At 59.5% G+C, this 19,235-nt stretch overlaps 2 protein-coding genes across 5 annotated transcripts in view; both read left to right on the top strand.

Annotated features, from left to right (window-relative positions):
* ARID3A (AT-rich interaction domain 3A) overlaps nucleotides 1-6,605 on the top strand; it is a 35,956-nt gene extending 29,351 nt beyond the window's left edge. For all 3 annotated transcript variants that reach the window (XM_032626043.1, XM_032626045.1, XM_032626044.1), the window contains exons 7-9: nucleotides 1,301-1,582; nucleotides 2,551-2,649; nucleotides 3,128-6,605. In XM_032626043.1, the coding sequence (XP_032481934.1) occupies nucleotides 1,301-1,582; nucleotides 2,551-2,649; nucleotides 3,128-3,303 (557 nt within the window). In that variant the 3' untranslated portion in view covers nucleotides 3,304-6,605. The remainder of the gene's footprint in view (nucleotides 1-1,300; nucleotides 1,583-2,550; nucleotides 2,650-3,127) is intronic.
* A 3,576-nt stretch (nucleotides 6,606-10,181) lies between these two features.
* On the top strand, nucleotides 10,182-18,839 carry WDR18 (WD repeat domain 18). Of its 2 annotated transcripts, XM_032628459.1 has the most exons (10): nucleotides 10,182-10,436; nucleotides 11,608-11,718; nucleotides 12,883-13,016; nucleotides 13,300-13,441; nucleotides 13,946-14,089; nucleotides 14,178-14,242; nucleotides 14,345-14,469; nucleotides 14,669-14,835; nucleotides 15,548-15,616; nucleotides 15,855-18,839. In XM_032628459.1, the coding sequence occupies exons 1-10, from the start codon at nucleotides 10,194-10,196 to the stop codon at nucleotides 15,984-15,986; spliced, it is 1,332 nt and encodes a 443-aa protein (XP_032484350.1). In that variant the 5' UTR covers nucleotides 10,182-10,193; the 3' UTR covers nucleotides 15,987-18,839. The 2 variants fall into 2 exon arrangements, with proteins under 2 accessions (XP_032484350.1, XP_032484352.1); XM_032628461.1 differs by lacking the exon at nucleotides 15,548-15,616 and having other exon boundaries at nucleotides 10,207-10,436.
* The last annotated feature ends 396 nt before the right edge of the window (nucleotides 18,840-19,235 follow it).

Here is a 19,235-nt window from a genome sequence, read left to right on the forward strand (position 1 = left end):
GGGGAGATTATGCCTTCTCTGTGGGGGTGTTGGGGAGCCTGCAGTGTGTAAAATGCCCAGCGTGCAACAGGCCTGAGGTTGCAGGTAGCCGGCAGCCCCCCACCCCTAATCCCCATCCATGGCAGTCATCACCAGCCGATCACAGTCCCCTCTTCCAGCAAGTCTCTGAATCCTCGCTAACACACGTGGCAGCCCAGCCTCAAGCAGGTCGGTGCACCTGTCCGAGGTTCCATTTCTCATTTGCCACATGAGCTGTGACTCCCTACTTTCCAAGCTTGGCCCGGGGATCCGAGGTGATCCTCACAGCACCCTGAAAATTTGGGGCTGGTCAGATCTAAGGTGAATGGGGTCTCACCAGTGACAGCTCCCTCCGGCCTCTGTGAGCCTCAGTTTACCCCCCAGCCTTGGGGAGTTGCAGCGATACCCGTGAATGTCATTAGGCATCTGCTGCATGTGAGGTCCTAGCTGGAGCTAGGGAGGACGGGGGCGGATAAGAGAGAGGTTCGGACCTAATGGAGCTACCGAGGGGGCCAGGAAAAGCTGGTTCTGATGGGTCCCAGGGGCTCTTTTCAGCTGAGAGGGAGGCAAGCAGAAAGGGCTGCAGAGACTCCAGAGCAGAGGGCCTGGCAACTGCAAAGTTTGGAGCGGGGACCCTCCTGGAGAGGCAGCCCCAGGCCACCAGGGATAGACACGGGAGGGAGAGTCAGAAGAGGAGACAGTGGGACCAGTGGGTGGGAACCACGGGGACGTTTGTTTCAACCACAGGACAGGGGAATGGTTAGGAGCTGGTTCTGGAGCTGGGCTGCATGGGTTTCATTTCAGCTCAGCCTCTCTCCAGGTCTGTGGCCTCAGGAAAATTATCCATCCTCTCTGAGCCTTGGTTTCCTCAGCGGTAAAGTAGAGAAAAGGGTGACTTGGTGGTTATGGGATTGTTGAGACGGTTCACGTTAAGTGCTTTAGACAAGGCATGTGGTGAGCTCTTGTCATAACTAGTATTATACGTAATGTGTGCTATTGTGGTCTCTCTATAACACTAATGCTAAATACTGCTGTGATACTGTCACCGTAACTAGTATTGTCACCATGACCTATATTACCATTATGCTGGTATCTGATGTCAGCCTGATACTAGAAAGGATCTTATAGCACTTGTGTCTATTCAAAAACCTTCCCTGGAAAGGAAGTGAGCACCCCATCGGTGGAGGTATTCAAGGGGGCACATTCCTACCTTGGGTGGGAGGTGGGGACTGGGCCACCTCTGTTCCATTCTGGCCACCAACCCCTCTTCTCTCCTGTCCAGAGGAGGACTCGGCCATCCCCATCACGGTCCCCGGCCGCCTGCCAGTCTCCCTGGCAGGTCACCCCGTGGTGGCAGCCCAGGCAGTAGCGGCCCAGGCAGCCGTGGCGGCACAGGCAGCCGCCCTGGAGCAGCTCCGGGAGAAGCTGGAGTCTGGGGAGCCTCCTGAGAAGAAGATGGCCCTGGTGGCAGAGGAACAGCAGCGGCTCATGCAGCGAGCGCTACAGCAGAACTTTCTGGCCATGACGGCCCAGCTGCCTATGAGCATCCGGATCAACAGCCAAGGTACCACCCTGGCGCTCAGACCCTCTGTGCTTCCTGCATGTGCACAAGGGCCCCGTAGCCACCATGTGTAAAGAGTGCTTACGGATCAGTAAGATAGAAAGGCAGACAAACCAGTAGAAGAAATGGGCAGCTCTGACTCGTAAACTCAAAGGAAAAACTGTTCAACTCCATCTGGTTGGGGATCTGCAAGTTAACGAGGAGATACCGTTTCTCACCCGTCAGAGTCTGATAATATCAAACGTTGGTCAGGATGTGCGGAAATGGGCCCCATTGGTCCTGCTGGTGGGAACGTAAATAGGTGACAACTTGGGGATCTCTTTTAAAAATAGAAAATGTGCTTGCCCCATGACGGGGTGACTCTGCTTGGCATCTAGAGCAGAACTAATGTAGGGAAACAGGGAAACACAGGTTTTCAAGGACGTTCACTGCAGTTATTTGCATGACGTCACTAGTGTGTCCATCAGTAGGGGGAATTCTTGAATCAAGTCTGGAATACTTTGTGGTCATTAAAAAGAATGACATGGGGAATTCCCTGGCGGTCCAATGGTTAGGACTTTGCGCTCTCTCACTGCCGAGGGCCCGGGTCCAATCCCTGGTTGGGGAACTAAGATCCCACAAGCCGTGTGGCACAGCCAAAAAAAAAAAAGAATGACATGATTTGGGTGTGGGGACGCCACTTAAGACTTGTAATCATGCTGTACACCTGAAACTAACACACTGTAAATCAACTATAGTCCAGTAAAAATTATTAAAGAAAAAGAAAAAATATTTGTAATCAAGAAAAAAGCAAATTTGAGACAAATACATTCTTACTTAATAAGTATTTATTGAGTACCTACTGTGTGCGCTGCTGAGAGGTCCTGTCCAGCGCTTCGTGAAGCTTCACCTCTGGTGGGTGACCCACGTTACCCAGATCATTGCATAGGTGGGTTTATGATTACAAAGGGTGGTTTTTCTTCTTCCCGCAGGCTCCGAGAGCCGCCAGGACTCAGCTGCAAACCTGACCAACACCAATGGCAGCAACAGTATTAGCATGTCAGTAGAGATTAATGGAATCATGTACACAGGTAGGACCACCCAGCCCCCATGCCCACCTTGACCACATCTCTCCCTCCCGAGTCCTGGTTGCCCCCACCCCCACCCCCCGGGGGTGTGGCCTTCTTGAGCCCAGACCTCTTCCCTCATGAGACTCAAGCGAGATAGTCTGTGTCCTTTACTTAGCACGGAGCTCAGCACAGAGTAAGTGCTCAGAAATACATATCCTGTGTTATATATCTTATAGCAAATGATGTTTCCAGGTTCCTTCTAAAAAAAACGTGATCAGACCCATGGCTCCTATAGACCACCAGGTGGCGATGTTGACACAGAACAGCTCGGTTGCTGTAAAGACCCCCATGGGGGGAGGCTGAGGAGATGGTGGTGTCCTGCAAGCCGGGGGTAGGGGGGCGGGCACGCTCTTTACAGGGGGTCAGCGCTCAGGAATCCCTTGCACCTGTCACATGATCTTTTAAATTCTCCACGACTTGTCTCCTGTCCTTGCACCAGGAGTGCTGTTCGCCCAGCCGCCGGCCCCCACGCCACCCTCAGCTCCCAGCAAAGGCGGAGGTGGCAGCAGCCGGGGAGCAAACAGCGGGACCAGCAGCAGCGCAGGCAGCCAGGCGGGGCCAGCAGGGTTGTCTGCACCCCCCGCATCTTCTACCTCAAATAACTCATTGCCTTAACCGCTACACTCCTCACCCTGGGAGCCCACCAGACGGGTCAGGGGGTCCAGGTGGGCCAAGCAGGGGCCGGGATGGCGGGAGATACGGGTGGGGAGGGGAGGTATCCACAAAGGAGCGACAGCTGACGCCAAAAAGAAAAGAAAATATATATATACATATATATATATATATATATATAAAGAAAATTTAATAAAACAGGGGAAAACCAAGGAACACTTGAATTACTCAGGTTTCGGACATTCAGAGAGATGAATTGTGAGAGCAGCAAAGGAAATTAGAAACGAGAGGCAAATGTCTCCTAGGGCTCTCCTGTAGCCCTGGCGGACCCACGAGGACTGGTGTCTGGTTTGGACAGGCCAATCCTGTTTACCTCATACATCCCTGCACTGTGTTTTTTCATTTTTATCTGTTTTTCTCCCTTTTTTTTTTTTCCCCTCTTCATCACACACTCACCACACCCAGCTCCTTGAGTTGAATGAAACCCCTGAGCCAAGAGCAGTTGAATTTTTTTTCTTGTTGCTTTCGGGAACTTTTTTTTTTTTTTTTTAAAGAAATAGTGAACTTCAAAGTCTGTAGGGTTTTTAAGAGGTTTCGGGGGGTTTGTTTTGTAAATATTCTATTTTATTCTTGGGGGAGGAATCAAACCTAGGAAAAGGATATATATATCTATATATTTGTGTTCATTCAGGGAAACTGGACTCGAAAAAGCAAAAAAAAAAAAAGAAAAAAAAGAAAAAAGTAATACCCTTTTTATTTTTCCCATGACTGATTTGGGTTCGGTTGTGCATTTCCTGTGGCGCAGTGGGCAGCTGGCGGGCCCAGGACACTGGATCCCTGGGCTAGAGTCAGCAGAGCCGATGAACTCAGGTGCTGTGGTAGGGGCCGCATGCCGGGGGTCCGCGGGAAAGGGGAGCAGGAATGCTGAATGGTAGACATCACCGTACTTGTTCTTACTTCATGCGGGGCTCCTCAGTCAGGAACCCCAAAGTCTTAACTCGAAAGGAGAAATTGCTGGGAGGGGGTTCGCCTGTCAGCCCCAGGCTCCTGTCTCAGGGATGAATACGGCCTGGGGACTCCCTTGCCTGAAAGGGCTGCTTTTGGAGACTTGTCCATGCGGGGGACACGGGTGAGCCGGCCTTAGCTCAGGGCAGGGTTTCTGTGGGGCCACGGCACCCTGAACACCACCCCTTCCCCCAGCATTTTCATCTCCTCCACTTTGTCCCTTCGTACTTCCTGGGGTCCCTGCAGTAACTAAAGGAACTAAATAGAGGCTGAGAAGGGGCCGTGCCCCTCCCTCTGCGACCCTGTGCCCCGTGTCAGAAGGTGGGCATCGAGGGGGGGGGCGCAGCTGGGGGGCATTAGTTCAGGGCTGGTGAAGGTCTCCCCCAGGCGAGCTGCACATCCGTCCTAAGCCCAGGCGCGGTTTGGGGTCCCTGGGGACCAGGTGCTGTTGGGTGGGGCCGTAGCTCCCACAAGGTAGCGCTCTTTCACGTTCCTCTGGGGTGGGGTGGGAGGAACTCAGCTGTTCCCGGGGTGAGCCTGGAACCTCTAAATGGGCCCAGGGAGCCCGGCCTAACGAGCCCGGAGCGGGAGGGCGCCGCCGGCCGCCTCCCGCCTCCAGCCTCCAGCCTCCAGACACCGGCGTCATCTTGTTGCCTTGGAGACCGTGAGGGTGGTCCTGAGTTCCCCCCCCCCCCGCCCCCAGTCTCTCTGGGTTTGGGTTTGCCTTGCAGGGCTGAGGTGTGTCTTTGGGAGGGAGCCCGTTTCTTTGGTATATCTCAGGGTCGCTGACGCCCCCCACCCTTCCAGGAGGGGGTAGCGCTGGACGCGGGGCTTTCTTCCTGCTTTTCCTTCTGGAAGGTTCTCCCCTCTCGTCTCTCACTGCAGCGGCACAATCATTGTGGGAGGGGGATCCTTTTGTCCCCAGACACAATCTGCCCCCCTCTCGCCATCACCCCCCCTTCTCCCTCTCCTCTTCCCCCACCTGACCGCAGCAGCGTGGGCGGCTGCCCTCTGCCCCCACCTCCGCCCCCATTCTGCTGGCCGCGTGGGTGGGGGGGAGGGGGGTCTCTGCTGCGAGTTTCTTTCTACCTCAGGTCTGACTTCTGATGCCAAAACCCCCGCCAGGCCGCCCACCCCCCTAGCCCCCAGTCCCCAGCTCAGGGTCCCACCCCCGTGCGTCCTGTTGAGATCCACGTGTGTCTCGGGGAGCGGGTGTCCTGCAGGAGAGGCGCCTTCCCCCGGGTCTAACTCAGGGTGTGCCTGCGGTGCTGGGCGACACTGATGATTGTAGGGGATGGGGTGGGGGGGGCGTGGGCCCAGGATGGGGGGAGTCCACCGGCCGTGGAAACGCGAGGGGGGCCCGGGGCCAGTGGGCGCTGAGCCCCCAGGGGGCCCTGCCTCTGACTGGGGCGCCCCCATCAGCCCCCCCCCCCGCTCCCAACCCCGCCGCTACCTGTCAGTGGGGGTTTCTGGGGTGCTGCTCAGCACCCCTTATGCAAACCGGGACGGGGATGGGGGCTGAGTGCTGTTCATTCCAGAACAGGTGGGGCTTAGCAGCATGCTGAGGGTGGGGACCCCCAAACTCAGGGTGGAGAGGGGCTCCAGGGGCTCCCCTGCTCTGGAGATGCTTGTGGATGGGCTGCTTCTAGAACCTTCCTTGTGACCTCCAAACCGGCTGCAGGGCTGTAGCTGTCCGGCTGGGGGGCGGGCGGGGGGCGGGACGGGGCACGGGGTGGCGGGTTGGTTTGTAATAGTTGTGTGTTTGTACAGTCACTTTTCTCACTGTTAGCATTTTTGCCCACTACCATCCTTTTTTTTTTTTCCCCCCCCTTAATTTTGCTTCTGCATTTTTTCTTGGCAAACATGACTTCAGCCTTTCATTCCTGACATGTGAAATTTCAGTTTCTCTGGGGTTTGTCAGAGGGCGTGGGGACCGCGCCTGAACTCAGGTTAAAGGGAAAAAAAAAAAACTTCTAATAAAAAGATGTAAAACTACTCTCTACCTCTGGCCGGGCCCAGCCTGTCGCACCCTGGCCGCGGCGGGGCAGCCTGTGACGATTTATTTCAGTTTTTGCAGGACATTCAGGTATTAAAAGGGAGGGAAAAAAAAAAAAAAGACCAAAAAAAGAAAAAAAGAAAAAAAAAGGTGTGATTTTGAAATTTAAAAGAACACTGAAAGTTTACATTTTATAACATTATTATGCAGATTGTATTTAAACTTCAGAAATATTTAAGACAGTTGTAACCCTGTAAAGCTGATGAAATATTAAAACAAGACAAAACACTTCTGACTTTTAACAGAGAACGGCTCCTGTGGTGGTTTTTTGGGCGTCGCCCCACCCCCACCCTGGGTCCTGGCAGCAGAAGGCACGGGACCTGACCCAGACAGCGTCCAGCAGGGACTGTGCCCCCCGGGGGACACTGGGCCACGTCCAGGGATGTGTGCGCTCCTGGCATCGAGTGGGGGGGGCGGGGGGCCCCACAGAGGACGACCCTCCCCCATGTCAGCAGTGCTGGGTGGTGTCACCCTGACCTTCTGTGGGTGAGATGCACAGAGCTGCCCCACGCCCACTGGGAGCAGCCCAAGCAGTCTTGGCCGTGACAAGGGGTCCACTCTGCCCCCCCAACCCCCAGCCTTCCTGCTGTGGTTCAGTCCACATTTTTACACTTGACTTGTGGCCGCAAAGAAAGCAGACCAAGGGGCGGGCTCAGCCCTCGGGGCAGTTTGCGACCCCTGGGCTCAGCACACGTGGAAGGGAAACACCACACGCGGGCAAACCAGCACAGCAAGATTTTCTGGCCATCTATTCCTCAGCCATGTCTTGACCCCACCCCCTGCCCAGAGGACGTGACGGGCTCAAGGTCAGCGTGGCCGGATGGTGGGCAGGGCGGGCCTCCTGCCACATGGCTCCCCTGCCACCTGCTCTGGCCACGGCTGGCCTGGGCTGGTCCCTCCCGCCGGGGTCAGCCCCCAGGTCTGCGTTGAGTGAGGAAAAAACTCACTCCTGTTGGAGATGCCTCCCTGTGGCCCATCCACGTGGTTCCAGCCTCTGCGGGCCTGGGGGACCTGGAGAGGTCAGAGGACAGGGATCAACCCACCTGCCCCTCAGAGCCCCCTGCCCCCCCAGGGAGGTAAAGGAAAAGTGTTTTTTTGTTTTGTTTGTTTTTTTGTTTTAAAAAGGCCCATTCAGCAAACTGGATCGGCCTGTCCAGCATCTTCATTCCTCCTCTGAAGAGGCCCAGAGATGGGGCAAGAGGCCCTGAGGTCACACAGCCCTGGGGCAGGGGGGAAGCCGGGAGGGGGTCGGGCCCCGCCACCTCCTCCCCAGCCTCCCAGATCCCCGAGGAGCCTCCCGCCTGCTGGGCCTCCCGCTCTGTGCTTTTGAGGAGGCCCAGGGAGCCTCCCAGGTGAAACTCAAAACCATGTCTGATCAGCAGAGCTGCGGGAGCCCACCAGCAGCCAAAGGCAGGTTTGGATGAAAGGACGCCGGAAAAAGAAGAGGGTTTTCGCTTGAGTCATCCGCCTTCCCCTCCGCCATTAGTGCACTTAACGGGGCGGCCCCACAAAGGCCAGGGCTGCTGGGTTTGTTCCTGGGTCCCCGCCGCCCCAGGTGGGCAGGGGGTGAGATGGGGCAGTGTACCCTGGGCCTGCAAACAGGAGGCTCTCAGTACACGTGTAGGGGATGAAGAATGCGGGGCTTAGACCCGGAGGGGTTGTGCAGACCTCTGTCCCTCAGTTTCCCCATCCTGCTCCTGGCACGCCAGCCTCATGCCCTCCAGGCCTAGGATTTAGTGGGTCTAGGACCAGGAACCAGGCTGGCACCAAGGAGGTCTGGTGACTGGGTGGTCCGAGAGGCCCCCAAAGTGTGGCTTTTGTCCTGCCCTTCTGACACAACTGGTCTGTCTTCATTCCGGAACCAGGCTGGGGGTGGGGTGACCTCTGACCTCACACAGAAGCCTGGCCGAGCTGGGTCCCCCCAGGAGGGGCGGAGGGGAAACAGGAGGAGTGGAGGGAGAGGCCTGGGAGGGGGCCGGGCCAGCACTCCAGCTGCCCTGCCCTCCAGCAGAGCCAGGGGCTGCCCCTGCCTGAGTGACCACAGCAGCGACTTCTGTTTGCACAACTGGTCCCCCTGCAACCGGCACCTGCTGGGCCCACCCTGCGTCCTGGAACCTGGGTGCTTGGAAACTTCCAGGCCAGACCTCCGCAGATGAGGACACACACCCAGGGCTCGAATCAGCATCCCTGATTTGCACATGGGGAAACTGAGGCCCAGAGCTGTGCAGTGACCTGCTCCACTGCTCAGGTTCAAGCCCTGAGTTGGTGGCTAGAAGAAGGCTGCCTTGGTCCACTCCCGGGGGTCGCAGAGTGTGCCCATTCTCAAATGGGGCTCCACAGAATGCCCAGGATTCAGGATTCAAAGAAAGATGTGGTTTTGGGAAAACAGTATCTGAAAAATGTCAACTAGCATTCAAGGTGTTTCATTTTTCTTATTCGCAGTAAGAAAAAAAGTTTGAGGAAGCAGGGAGGGAACATCAGCTGGTTCTGGGGGTGGAAATCAGGAACAGTTGGTTCTAGCTCCAATCCATCTTTGGACTAGATGGTCCTTGCCTCAGTGTCCCCTTTTGGCAGCTTCTGGAGGTTTGGACACCTTGCCTCAGTGTCCCCTTTTGGCAGCTTCTGGAGGTTTGGACACCCAGCTCTCCCCAGTTTACAAAAGTTCTTCAGTTTCACATGACCTTCCCCCCCAACCCTGCCGGGGATAAAATAAAATCCAGGTCCCCATATCCAGCTTCCCCCTCCATGATCTGCCTCAGGGCCTTTGCACGCACCTCTGCCCCTCTTTCTCTTCAGGTTGTTAGTTCCCGCTCTAAGGACACCTGCTCTGGGAAACCCCTCCTCCAGATCAGGCAGGTCCCCCCTGACGCCCCTCCTCCCGGTTGCTGCTTCTTGCTGTGGCCCCTGGGCTGGGAGCAACTCCGACCGGCATCCCGGTCGGTGGCTCGAGCCTGCCACCTGGCGGTCGGGCCTGGGGCTGCGGAGCCCCAGGCTCCGGGCGCCGTTCCTCCTCCAGGAAGGCCCCTCCTCCGCTCTCCTCTCCACCATCCCCTCCCGGATGGCAGAGCGGGATTGGGGGACGCACCCCGCACCCAGTCTCCCCAATGTTGCTTGTGGGTACGCCGCCCAAGACAGCCATGAGACCGCGACTCCTGGGCGAAATTCCCCGTTTTCAAAGGTTAACAACTAATTCCACATTTTAAAATGCACTGTTTGTAGACGTGGCCTGCGGCCGGCAGCGCTGACACGAGATGGTTGGGTGCTCCCCAGACAGCTCGCGACTTGTTCGACCCGCACCAAGTTGCCGAAATAAAAATGTGGATTTTGTGGCCCCCGAAGACGAGAGGTCCGGGGGAGGCGGACGATGGATCCGTGAATATGCGTCTAACTACGTTTTGAACACCAGCTACCTGTTATGTTAGGTGCGTAGTCTGTTTTACGTGCAACGTCTCATTCGGGCCTGTGAGGTCGGTATTCAATATACGCACGTTAAAAATAATCACCATCATCATCCGAGAGGTTGAGTGCTTGACCAAAAGCGCCCAGTGGAAATGGCCAAGCCAGACCTCCAGGCTCTGAAGCTATTAACTGCTCTCAGGAGACCCGCGGCCTGGGTTTCTCCATCTATTTTTGAAAGAAATATCCTTCCAAGATCTCTAACCAGGCTGTGCGCCCCTTGATTCTCCGCGGAGCGGGAAAGGAGAGCCCGCCTAATTCACAAGGCCCCCTCCCCGAGTCCTGTGCGCACGCTCGGGTCGGCCAGCCGCCGGGAGCCGGGCAACGTGGGCACCGCTCTAGCCGACAGGGCACAGTCGCCCGCGTCTCGTTGGTGATGACGCATGTTCTGGGCGGTGGAAAAAGCATGATGGCGGCGCCCGTGGAGGTGGCCGTGTGTACTGACTCGGCGGCCCAGCTGTGGAGCTGCGTCGTGTGGGAGCTGCACTCGGGCGCCAATCTGCTCACATACCGCGGCGGCCAGGCCGGGCCTCGCGGCCTGGCGCTGCTCAATGGCGAGTACTTGCTGGCGGCGCAGCTGGGCAAGAACTATATCAGCGCCTGGGAGCTACAGAGGAAGGTTCGGCGGCGCGCGCCCGGGCGCCGTTGGCGGGATGCGCGGGGCTCAGGGGCCTGGGGTCGGGAGAGGGGGCGGTGGGGGCCGCACGGGCCCTGAACCCCGGTGGGAAGTGGGGAATCCTATTAGGATGCTCTGCGCACGCGCGGGTCTGGGGGCTTTTTGGTGGGGGGAGGGAGCTGCGCGCCCGGCGTCGGTGGGAGCGGTTAGGGCGCTGCGCGCACGCGCCGAGCTGAGGGTGGGCTGCCGCTTCGAGGTGTGGCGGGCGGGCCTCTGGGTAGCCGGCGGTGCGCACGCGCACAAGGAGAGCTGGGTGTGGGTCTCTTGGGGGCCCTGCGCTGGAGCCGGCGTGGGGCGGGAAGTGTAATTGAAAGGAGTTTGCCGTAGGGTTTCCGTGGGCATCGTGGGCTTGGAGGGTGAAGGTCTGAGGCCTGGGGGAGTCCGCTGAAAGGGAGCCCGGAGACTCGTGTATTTATCAGCTCTGAAAAGACGCTTACTTATTGCCATTAGGGCCTACGGTTTCTCCTACAGAAACTTCGAAATGCAGCCCCTGAAGCTGCTCGCCACGTGTTTTTGCCAGCTGACATCTCTTTCAGAAAGCTCTGTGCTCCGGTTCTGCCTGGTGTGGTACACACACAAACTTGAGAAGTTGTTCCATTTTAGACATTTAGAAACTGACGCTCCCGATCCCAGGCGAGACTTAAGGGGATGCAGGACTGGGGCGAAAGCCTAGTGGCCAGACGGTTCCTCTGACCCCCAGTCCAGAGACGCACTGTCTTGCTTTTTAGAAGAAAAAAAAAAAAAAATATGTATTCGGCTGCGCCAGTTCTTAGTTGTGGCAGGCGGGATCTTTAGTTGGGGCATGCGGGATCTAGTTCCCTGGGGACCAAACCTGGACCCTCCCCCCCCCTCCCCGCACTGGGAGCACGGGGAGTTGCAGCGCTGTCTTGCTTTTGAGGAGAATCCACAGGCCTCCACCTCCACCCCTGCCCTGCAAAGCCTCAGCTGGAGCAAATACCCCCCTTCCTGAACCATGGATTTGGTCAAACCACCCCTGTCCCCACTCTTTCTGGTTCTTTTGGACTTACCAGCTGTCTGGGTGCCACTCCCACTCGCCTCGCTTCCCCCTGCTCCCTCATCGGGCATGAAACTCAGAAGCTTTTTCTTTCTCTAGGACCAGCTTCAGCAGAAGATCATGTGCCCCGGACCGGTCACCTGTCTTACCACGTCGCCCAATGGCCTCTATGTTCTGGCAGGGATCACAGAGAGCATATACCTGTGGGAGGTGAGCATAGGAGCACAGAACCGGGGTGGCGGGCTCAGCTCGCAGGCTGCCAGCTGAGATCACTGACCCAGTTGTCACCGACAGTCTGTTACGTTTGTGGGGGAAGCTCACCTCACTTCTTGCGTAGACAGTGCAGGATCTGATGCAACAGAACAAGGCCTTTCCTGTGCACCGTCCCTCGGCACCGGCAGAACGGCCTTCCTGGCTGCCCCAGAGATCAGCAAAGAGAACCGACTGTTCTCTGTGGACTGTCTGAGGCCCAAAGATACGAGAGAGAGCTGGTAACCTCACTCCAGGGCTCTTAAACCTCAGTATGTGATTTTGAAACTAAGAGGCCTTGTTCGCGTGCAGGTCGCCCTGTGGTAGAAATACTCCTTCTTTTCGCTGTCAAGCTGGTGCAGGGGGTGTGGGCAGACGTTAGCGGCCCGTCCACCGTCAGCATATGTCTCAGGTGGTTGGCCTCCTTGATGGGGGACACTGTGTGGTCCTGGCTCCCCACCCTCTTGGAGAATTCCTGGCCAGCGTGAGCTGTGGCCACGAGGGGGCGCCCCACGGGGCTGACCGAAGGCTGGCACGCAGGCTGGGGGCTTTCTGATGCCTGTATCCACCTCTGTGTGTAGCCTCTCTCCTTCCTTTTGCGGGGGGGGGGGGGGGGGGGGGGGGGTGTGAGCAGCTGTGTGTCTGTGTCCAGGTGTCCCTCTTAAAGAGACAGTGGCTACTTCACTTCCATGTCACCTCTTCTGAATTGATTACATCTTCAGAGATTATGTCCTGTTCAAGGGAGGTCACAGGTTCTGGAGGTTGGGCGTGGACACGTGTGTCTGGGGGGACACAGTTCAACCTGCGGCAGCATCTGTGCCCCCCGCCAGCCAGTTCGGAAGATGGTGACTTGCAGCTGTGGCTGCAAGGATCGCCCCTGGGTCCAGCCGATCCTGGAGAGACCCTCCCTCACCAGCCCCCCTCGGCCTTGTCCCCTTGCTGACACCTTCCCTGGGGCTGTGTCATCTCACTGGGGACAGGGTGGGAACAGGTGCTCGCAGGATCCAAGGGGGCACGGCCCCGCAGCCTCCCTGTTCACTTCAGAGCCCTTTGGGGCGGGCCCTCCCCCCTCCCCTCCCACTCCCCCAGGGTTCCCCGTGACCCGGTGCCCCTCCACCTCCCCAGGTTTCCACGGGGAACCTTCTGGTCATCCTGAGCCGCCACTACCAGGATGTGTCGTGTCTGCAGTTCACGGGGGACAGCAGCCACTTCGTCTCGGGGGGCAAGGACTGCCTGGTGCTGGCTTGGAGCCTCTGCAGGTAGAGCCCCGGCCCTGGCGGCTCCCCATTCCGGCTGTAGCCTCTGGCTGGGCGAGGCCTTAACCACGAGGGCGGGGAACCTGCTGTGCAGAGAGGCCAGGCCCCGGGGTGGGAAGGGGCTCCAGGTCAGGTAGGCTGCTGCCAGGAGGACGGGGCCCTGGGCAGCTACCCAGGACTTTTATTCGGGTGAGGGGGCCTGGTTGCTGCCCGGAGACAGGGTATAAAGGCGTCGAGATGTGGGCCGCCCTCCCCGCTGAGGTCCGGCTCCTCCCCACCCCCCAAGCGTGCTGCAGGCAGACCCCTCCCGGACCCCCGCCCCCCGACACGTGTGGTCTCGCCACACCCTCCCCATCACAGACCTGCACTGCGGCTTTGGTGGGCCCCTGGCCCGGGTGGCCACCGCCTCGCTGGACCAAACAGTGAAGGTAGGGCCCTACCCTGACCCCCGCAGTGGATCTGTGAGCTGAGCCCGGCGGCTGGCGGGTTCCTGGCCCATGGGAACCAGAGCATCATCTCCTCCCGCTGGCTGGTGGCTCCAGACAGCTCTTAATCCCCCGCTGCCTGCGGCCTCAAGGACGTCCGGGGGCGGGGGGCGGGGGACGGGCAGTCCAGGCCTGTGTCGGCTTGGAAAGTCCCACTTGGCCACTGCACCTGGCAGCTCCTGGCCAAGGCTCGGGGGATTTGAGGGAGTCCTCAGGTCTTCGTCCCTGGTTGGGGCAGTCCAGGGCTGACCTGGTGGTGGCCTGGGGGCTGACAGTAACTGAAGCCGGTGGTGGCGAGGGGTCCCAGCGTGAGAAGCAGGTCCCTCAACCCCTGAGCCCCCCGTGGTGACAGCTCCCGTCTGAGGTTCCTGTGGCATCCAGAGTCTCCCGGCTGGGCCGCTGCGCTCCACTCCGCTCTCAGACCCCTGCCCCCGTCCCCGCCCCCAGCTGTGGGAGGTCTCCTCTGGCGAGCTGCTGCTGTCTGTGCTCTTCGACGTGAGCATCATGGCCGTGACCATGGACCTGGCTGAGCACCACATGTTCTGCGGTGGTAGTGACGGCTCCATCTTCCAGGTCGACCTCTGTACCTGGGTGAGTGGGCGTGGGGGGCGGGGGTGTGCGCGGCTTGGGGCCGAGACGCAGCTGTGCTCTGTGCTCACCGGCCTTCCCGCTTCCGCAGCCCGGGCAGAGAGAAAAGAGCTTCCAGCCGGAGCAGGACCACGGGAAGGTGTTCAGAGGGCACAGGTACGGGGACGGGGTCGACCAGGAGGTGGTGGTGGTGGGGGTCACTGTGCCGCCCCCCCCCCCCCCCCCGCCCCGGGCGCCAGGTGACCTGTCTGTCCCCAGGAACCAGGTGACCTGCCTGTCAGTGTCCACGGATGGCAGCGTGCTACTCTCGGGCTCCCACGACGAGACGGTGCGCCTCTGGGATGTGCAGAGCCAGCAGTGCCTCAGGACGGTGGCTCTCAAAGGTGGGCGCACGCAGCCCTCCTGGAGGCCCTGGGCCTGGGGGGCCTTGTCCACACCGTGGGTGGCCCGGGGCTGGAGCAAGGCCCCAGGGTTTGCCTTGTGGAGGGTGGGGACGGGAATGCACGGGAGTGTCAGGGCCAGGTGGGTGGCTGGAGGGGTGGAGAGCGGTCCCGATGGATGCTGCCCGCCCGCCCGCCCCAGGCCCCGTGACCAACGCCTGCATCGTGCTGGCGCCAGTCTGCATGCTGAGCCCCGACTGCAGGCCCAGCCTGCCCTTGCCGCACTTCAACAAGCACCTGCTGGGTGCAGAGCACGGGGACGAGCCGCGCCACGGGGGCCTCACGCTGCGCCTGGGCCTCCACCAGCAGGTACGTCTCACCCCCAGCAGGGAACCCCTCCCTTGGGCCTCAGCCTCTGCCGTGTGGCTCTGGGTGCCCTTGGGTCGGGTTCTGGTGGGGACCTTCCACATGCTCCTTTGCTGAAGAGGTTTCTCTGCCCTTGTCGTTGAGGCCAGTCTGATGGCTGGTCCCTGGCCTCAGGAAGCCCTGGAGCCTTCCAGAGAGGGAGCGGGCCACGCTTCCCTTTGAGAACAACAACAGGGTGTCGTTCCAGGGGCCGATCAGGACCCAGAGGTTGTGCACGGGCAGCCACCTTCTCCAGCTGGGCCGGCGGGAGCGGTCACAGCCCCAGTGCCCATGGGACCCCCTTCATGACAGCCTGCCTGCCCCTCCAGGCCCCTGGGGCCCCTCCCTGCCTGTCCTCAGCGCGGCCAGCCTTGCCCACTGAGGCCAGGCTCTGTCTGCGCTCTCTGCGCCTCGGAGTCACACGAGCCTGCGGGGCTGTCCACACCCCTCCCGGCGGCCTGACGGATGGCTGTGCCAGGCTCCGGGCTGCTGGCCCAGGGCAGCGTGCCCAGACAGGGTCCAGCGAGAGATGGATGGCCTCTGGGTGGCAGCAGGGTCCATCATCTCACTGGGCGGCTGAGCCCTCCCAGGGCTGGAGGCACTAGCCGACCGTTTGTCTGCACGTCCCTCGAGGCTTGATGGGAGTGGCCAGCTAACGCTGCCCCTTCTGTTCCAGGGGTCAGAGCCCAGCTACCTGGAGCGGGTGGAACAGCTGCACGGGGTGATGTGCAGCACGTTGGAGAAGGTGGGAGGGGAGAGGCCCCAAAATGGGGGAGGGGAGGGGAGGGGCCCAAGATGGGGGCTTGTCCGGCGGGAAGGGTGGCAGGGGGCCTGGGCCTGGGTTGGAAGGGATGTGCCCCCGCCCCACCCTCCGCCATGGACCGTGGGGACGGTGGCCCTCAGTGCCAGCCTCGCCCCGCTGCCTGCCAGTGGGATGTCTGAGGCCCCCTCCCGCTCTGAGCATTCCACCGCCCCTCCCCCAGAGCGTGCTGGGTGGCCAGGACCAGCTGCGGATCCGCGTGGCAGAGCTGGAGGACGAGGTGCGGAACCTGCGCAAGATCAACCGCGACCTCTTTGACTTCTCCACGCGCATCATCACTCGACCGGCCAAGTGAGCGCGTGCACCCGACCCCGGCCCAGTGAGGCCCAGTGAGCGCGCGCACAGCCCGGACCCGCACCCGGACCTGCCCCCTGGGCTCTCCCCAGGGCCCTCCCGACTGGCTGGCAGAGCCCGAGGCCCGAGCCCATCCTCTGCCAGCGTCCTATCATTTGGATTTGCCACCCCCACCAGGGGTCGTGGTCCAGTGTTGACCCGCTGTCCTTCCATGACCTCCCATGTCATGTTGGTGCTGTGCCACGTCTAACAAAAGAGCTGAAATCCTGCCTCTCGGCCTCCTTGTGCCCACGCCGGGCTCAGGACCCCGGTGGCGGGACCTGCCTCAGGGACCTCGCCGTAGCCATCACAGCGTCCGAGTTTCAGATCTAGCGTCGAGAAGCCTTGGTTCTCACCTCTTAACTCACCTGCTGCCCCAGTGCCTTTCCATGACCCAGAGGCCATGCCACCAGTGGGACAGGGCAGGGGCATCCTGGGAGCTGCAGGACGAGGTCCCCAGGGGCAGGAGTGACTCAGGGACAGCAGTGCAGTCACACTGGTCTTGTCACCCCAACCTGGGTCAGGGCAGCTGGCTCTGGGGTGGCAGCCAATTCTGGGCCAGGGTCATCTTGACCAGAACCTTCTTGGTGTCAGGGGCCAGAGGGAGGCCAGGCCCCACCCCCACTGCCCAGGGGAGACAGGGACACCGCCAGCTGGCCCCCGGAGCCCAGCCGAGAGGTGGGCCCTGAGGCTGCCCGTGGAACCTTCCAGAAAGCTGCCCCCAAATGACAGTCTGCTTAATGGTCCAGAATATCCACATGACTTAGCAGGTGCTGTAATGACCTCGGCTAGGGGCCAGCGCCTGGTTCATGTCTTTAGCTAGTGGGCATCCCTGCTGGGGCTCTGCACCCACCCTCATGGCCCGCCTTGCCCAGGGAGCTGCCAGGTGAGGAGTCCTGCTGGCTGATAGGGTCCACGTTGTAGGTGCAGCCCCTGGGCCGCTGATGGAGCCCAAGAAGTGAGGCGGGGGTGGGGGGGCGGGTTGCAAGGCAGCTTGTCAGAGCAGAGCTGGGGATTGGAGCTGCGCCCTCCTCCCCAGAGTACCCAGGGCTGTTTTCCTGTCTGCAGTGTGTGCCCAGTCCGTCCTCACCCCCTTGGTTTCCAGAGGGTCCGGAAGATTAGAAGAGGGCCTCAGAATTTGGCTGAGATTCCCCTGGGGCCAAGGGCCACCTCACCTGCCCGGGCCCCTCGTGCCTTGGCCCTGGTGGGGGTCCCTGGCAGCCCTGGTGCTGAGCCTGGGGCATGCTGCCCTCTGCCTGGGACGCTGCCCCACACCCCCAGCTGTCTGCACTCGCCCCGTGATTCAGTGGCTTGGAAGGAGATGCCAGTTTTTGAGGCCCCGGTGTTGCTCTTTGTCTGGTGGAGTCCCAGGCAGGAGCTGGCAGGTGGCCGGGAGATGGGCTGGGGATCACCCAATGTCTGGCAGCCACCTCCTGGGCTCTGGGTTTTTCTCTGGGGAGCAGGGGTATTGCTCTCATTGCCTTGGACCTCCAGCTGCCGCCTTGGGTCCTGGGGTTCCTCCTGGCTCATCTGCCACACCTATGGCTGGGGGTGAGGGTAGGCACCCCTAGGTGGGGTCCCCACCCCTGGGGCTGTCATTTTAATGACTCAGCCCTGAAGGGGGGGTTTCCTGGCTGGGCCTGGGAAGATCCTCTAGTTGACACGCAACCGTCTTTGCCCACGCTGTCCCTGCCACCTGTCCCCCTTACGCGGACTGTTCCGAGGGAGTTCACTGGAGGTCAGCTGGCAGGAGCTGGTTGCAGAGAAGGTTGCTGGTGGGCCGTGAAGGCTGGAGCGCGTTTGCCTCTTTCCCCGAAATCTCTACATGGCCATGGGCAGGCCACACCTGGCCCCGAGGCTCCGTGTCATCTGTAAAAGGGAACGTACACCACCTCGGCCTGCGGGGAGCCTTCAGGAGCCGGTGTGCGGCTGAGCAGGTGTGTCACAGGCACCAGGCACAAGGCCAGTAATGCCGCTGTTATGGTCCTGTCTGTAAGAATCTGTAGAAGCACAATTTGACCCTGAATCCTGGTCCATCACTGCCAGAGGGGCAGGTGCAGGCGGCACCCAGCACTCACAGAGGACTCCTGCATGTGCGCCGAGTTTATGTGACCCGCAGTGACACACCGCCTCTCACCCACCAGGACAGCTGTTATTTAAGAAACAAAACGTGTCAGGAGACGGTGGAGAAATCTGAGCCCTTGTGCACTGCTGGTGGCAAGGTGAAATGGTACAGCCGCTGTGGCCAATAGTCCGGAGGGTCATCAAAAAATTAAATGTGGAGTCACCATATGCTCCAGCAATCCCCCTCCTGAGTGCATCCTCCAAAGAAATTAAAGCAAGAGACTCGAGATGTTTGCACGCTCGTGTTCACAGCAGTGTGATTCACAACAGCCAAAAGGTGGAGACAATCCAAGTCGCCATTGACATGATAAACAGTGTGGTCCATTCACACAAGGGAATATTATTCAGCCTTAAAAAGGAAGGAGATTCTGACACCTGCTACAACAGGGATGAACGTTGAGGGCGTGATGCTCAGTGAGAGAAGCCAGACACAGGACAAATACCGTCTGATTCCACTCACGGGGGTCCCTGGGGGGGGTCACATCCACAGAGACAGGAAGTAGATGGTGGGGGCCAGGGGCTGGGGGGGTGGGGAGTCAGGGTTTCATGGGGACAGAGCTTCAGTTTGGGAAGATGAGAAAGTTCTAGAGGTGATGGTTGCACAACGTGAATGTGCTTAATGCCACCAAGCTGTGCACTTAAAAATGATTAAAATGGTGAACTTTATATTTTACCACACTTAAGGAAAAAACCTTGCCTGTGTCCACTTGTTTGATGTGCAGGGTAGCTGGGAGGTCAGAACTACTACCATTGAGCTTGTAAAGATGGGAGCTGAGGGATTTCCCTGGTGGTCCAGCGGTTGGGACTCCATTGCAGGGGGTGCCAGTTTGATCCCTGGTCGGGGAGCTAAGATCCCACGTGCCTGGGGGCCAAAAAAACAAAACATAAGATAGAAGCAATATGGTAACAAATTCAATAAAGACTTTAAAAATGGTCCACATCAAAAAAAAAGCTGGGAGCTGAGGCGCAGAGGCCAGGGCACCCAGTGCAGGTCATGCAAGTAGTGGGCCTTGGGGGGAAGGTGAGGTGTAACAGCAGGACCGGAGATGGGGCGACTTCAGGGCGTTCCCCCGTGAATCCGACGGGG

This window comes from Phocoena sinus, chromosome 3, assembly GCF_008692025.1.
Source record: "Phocoena sinus isolate mPhoSin1 chromosome 3, mPhoSin1.pri, whole genome shotgun sequence".
Taxonomy (NCBI): domain Eukaryota; kingdom Metazoa; phylum Chordata; class Mammalia; order Artiodactyla; family Phocoenidae; genus Phocoena; species Phocoena sinus.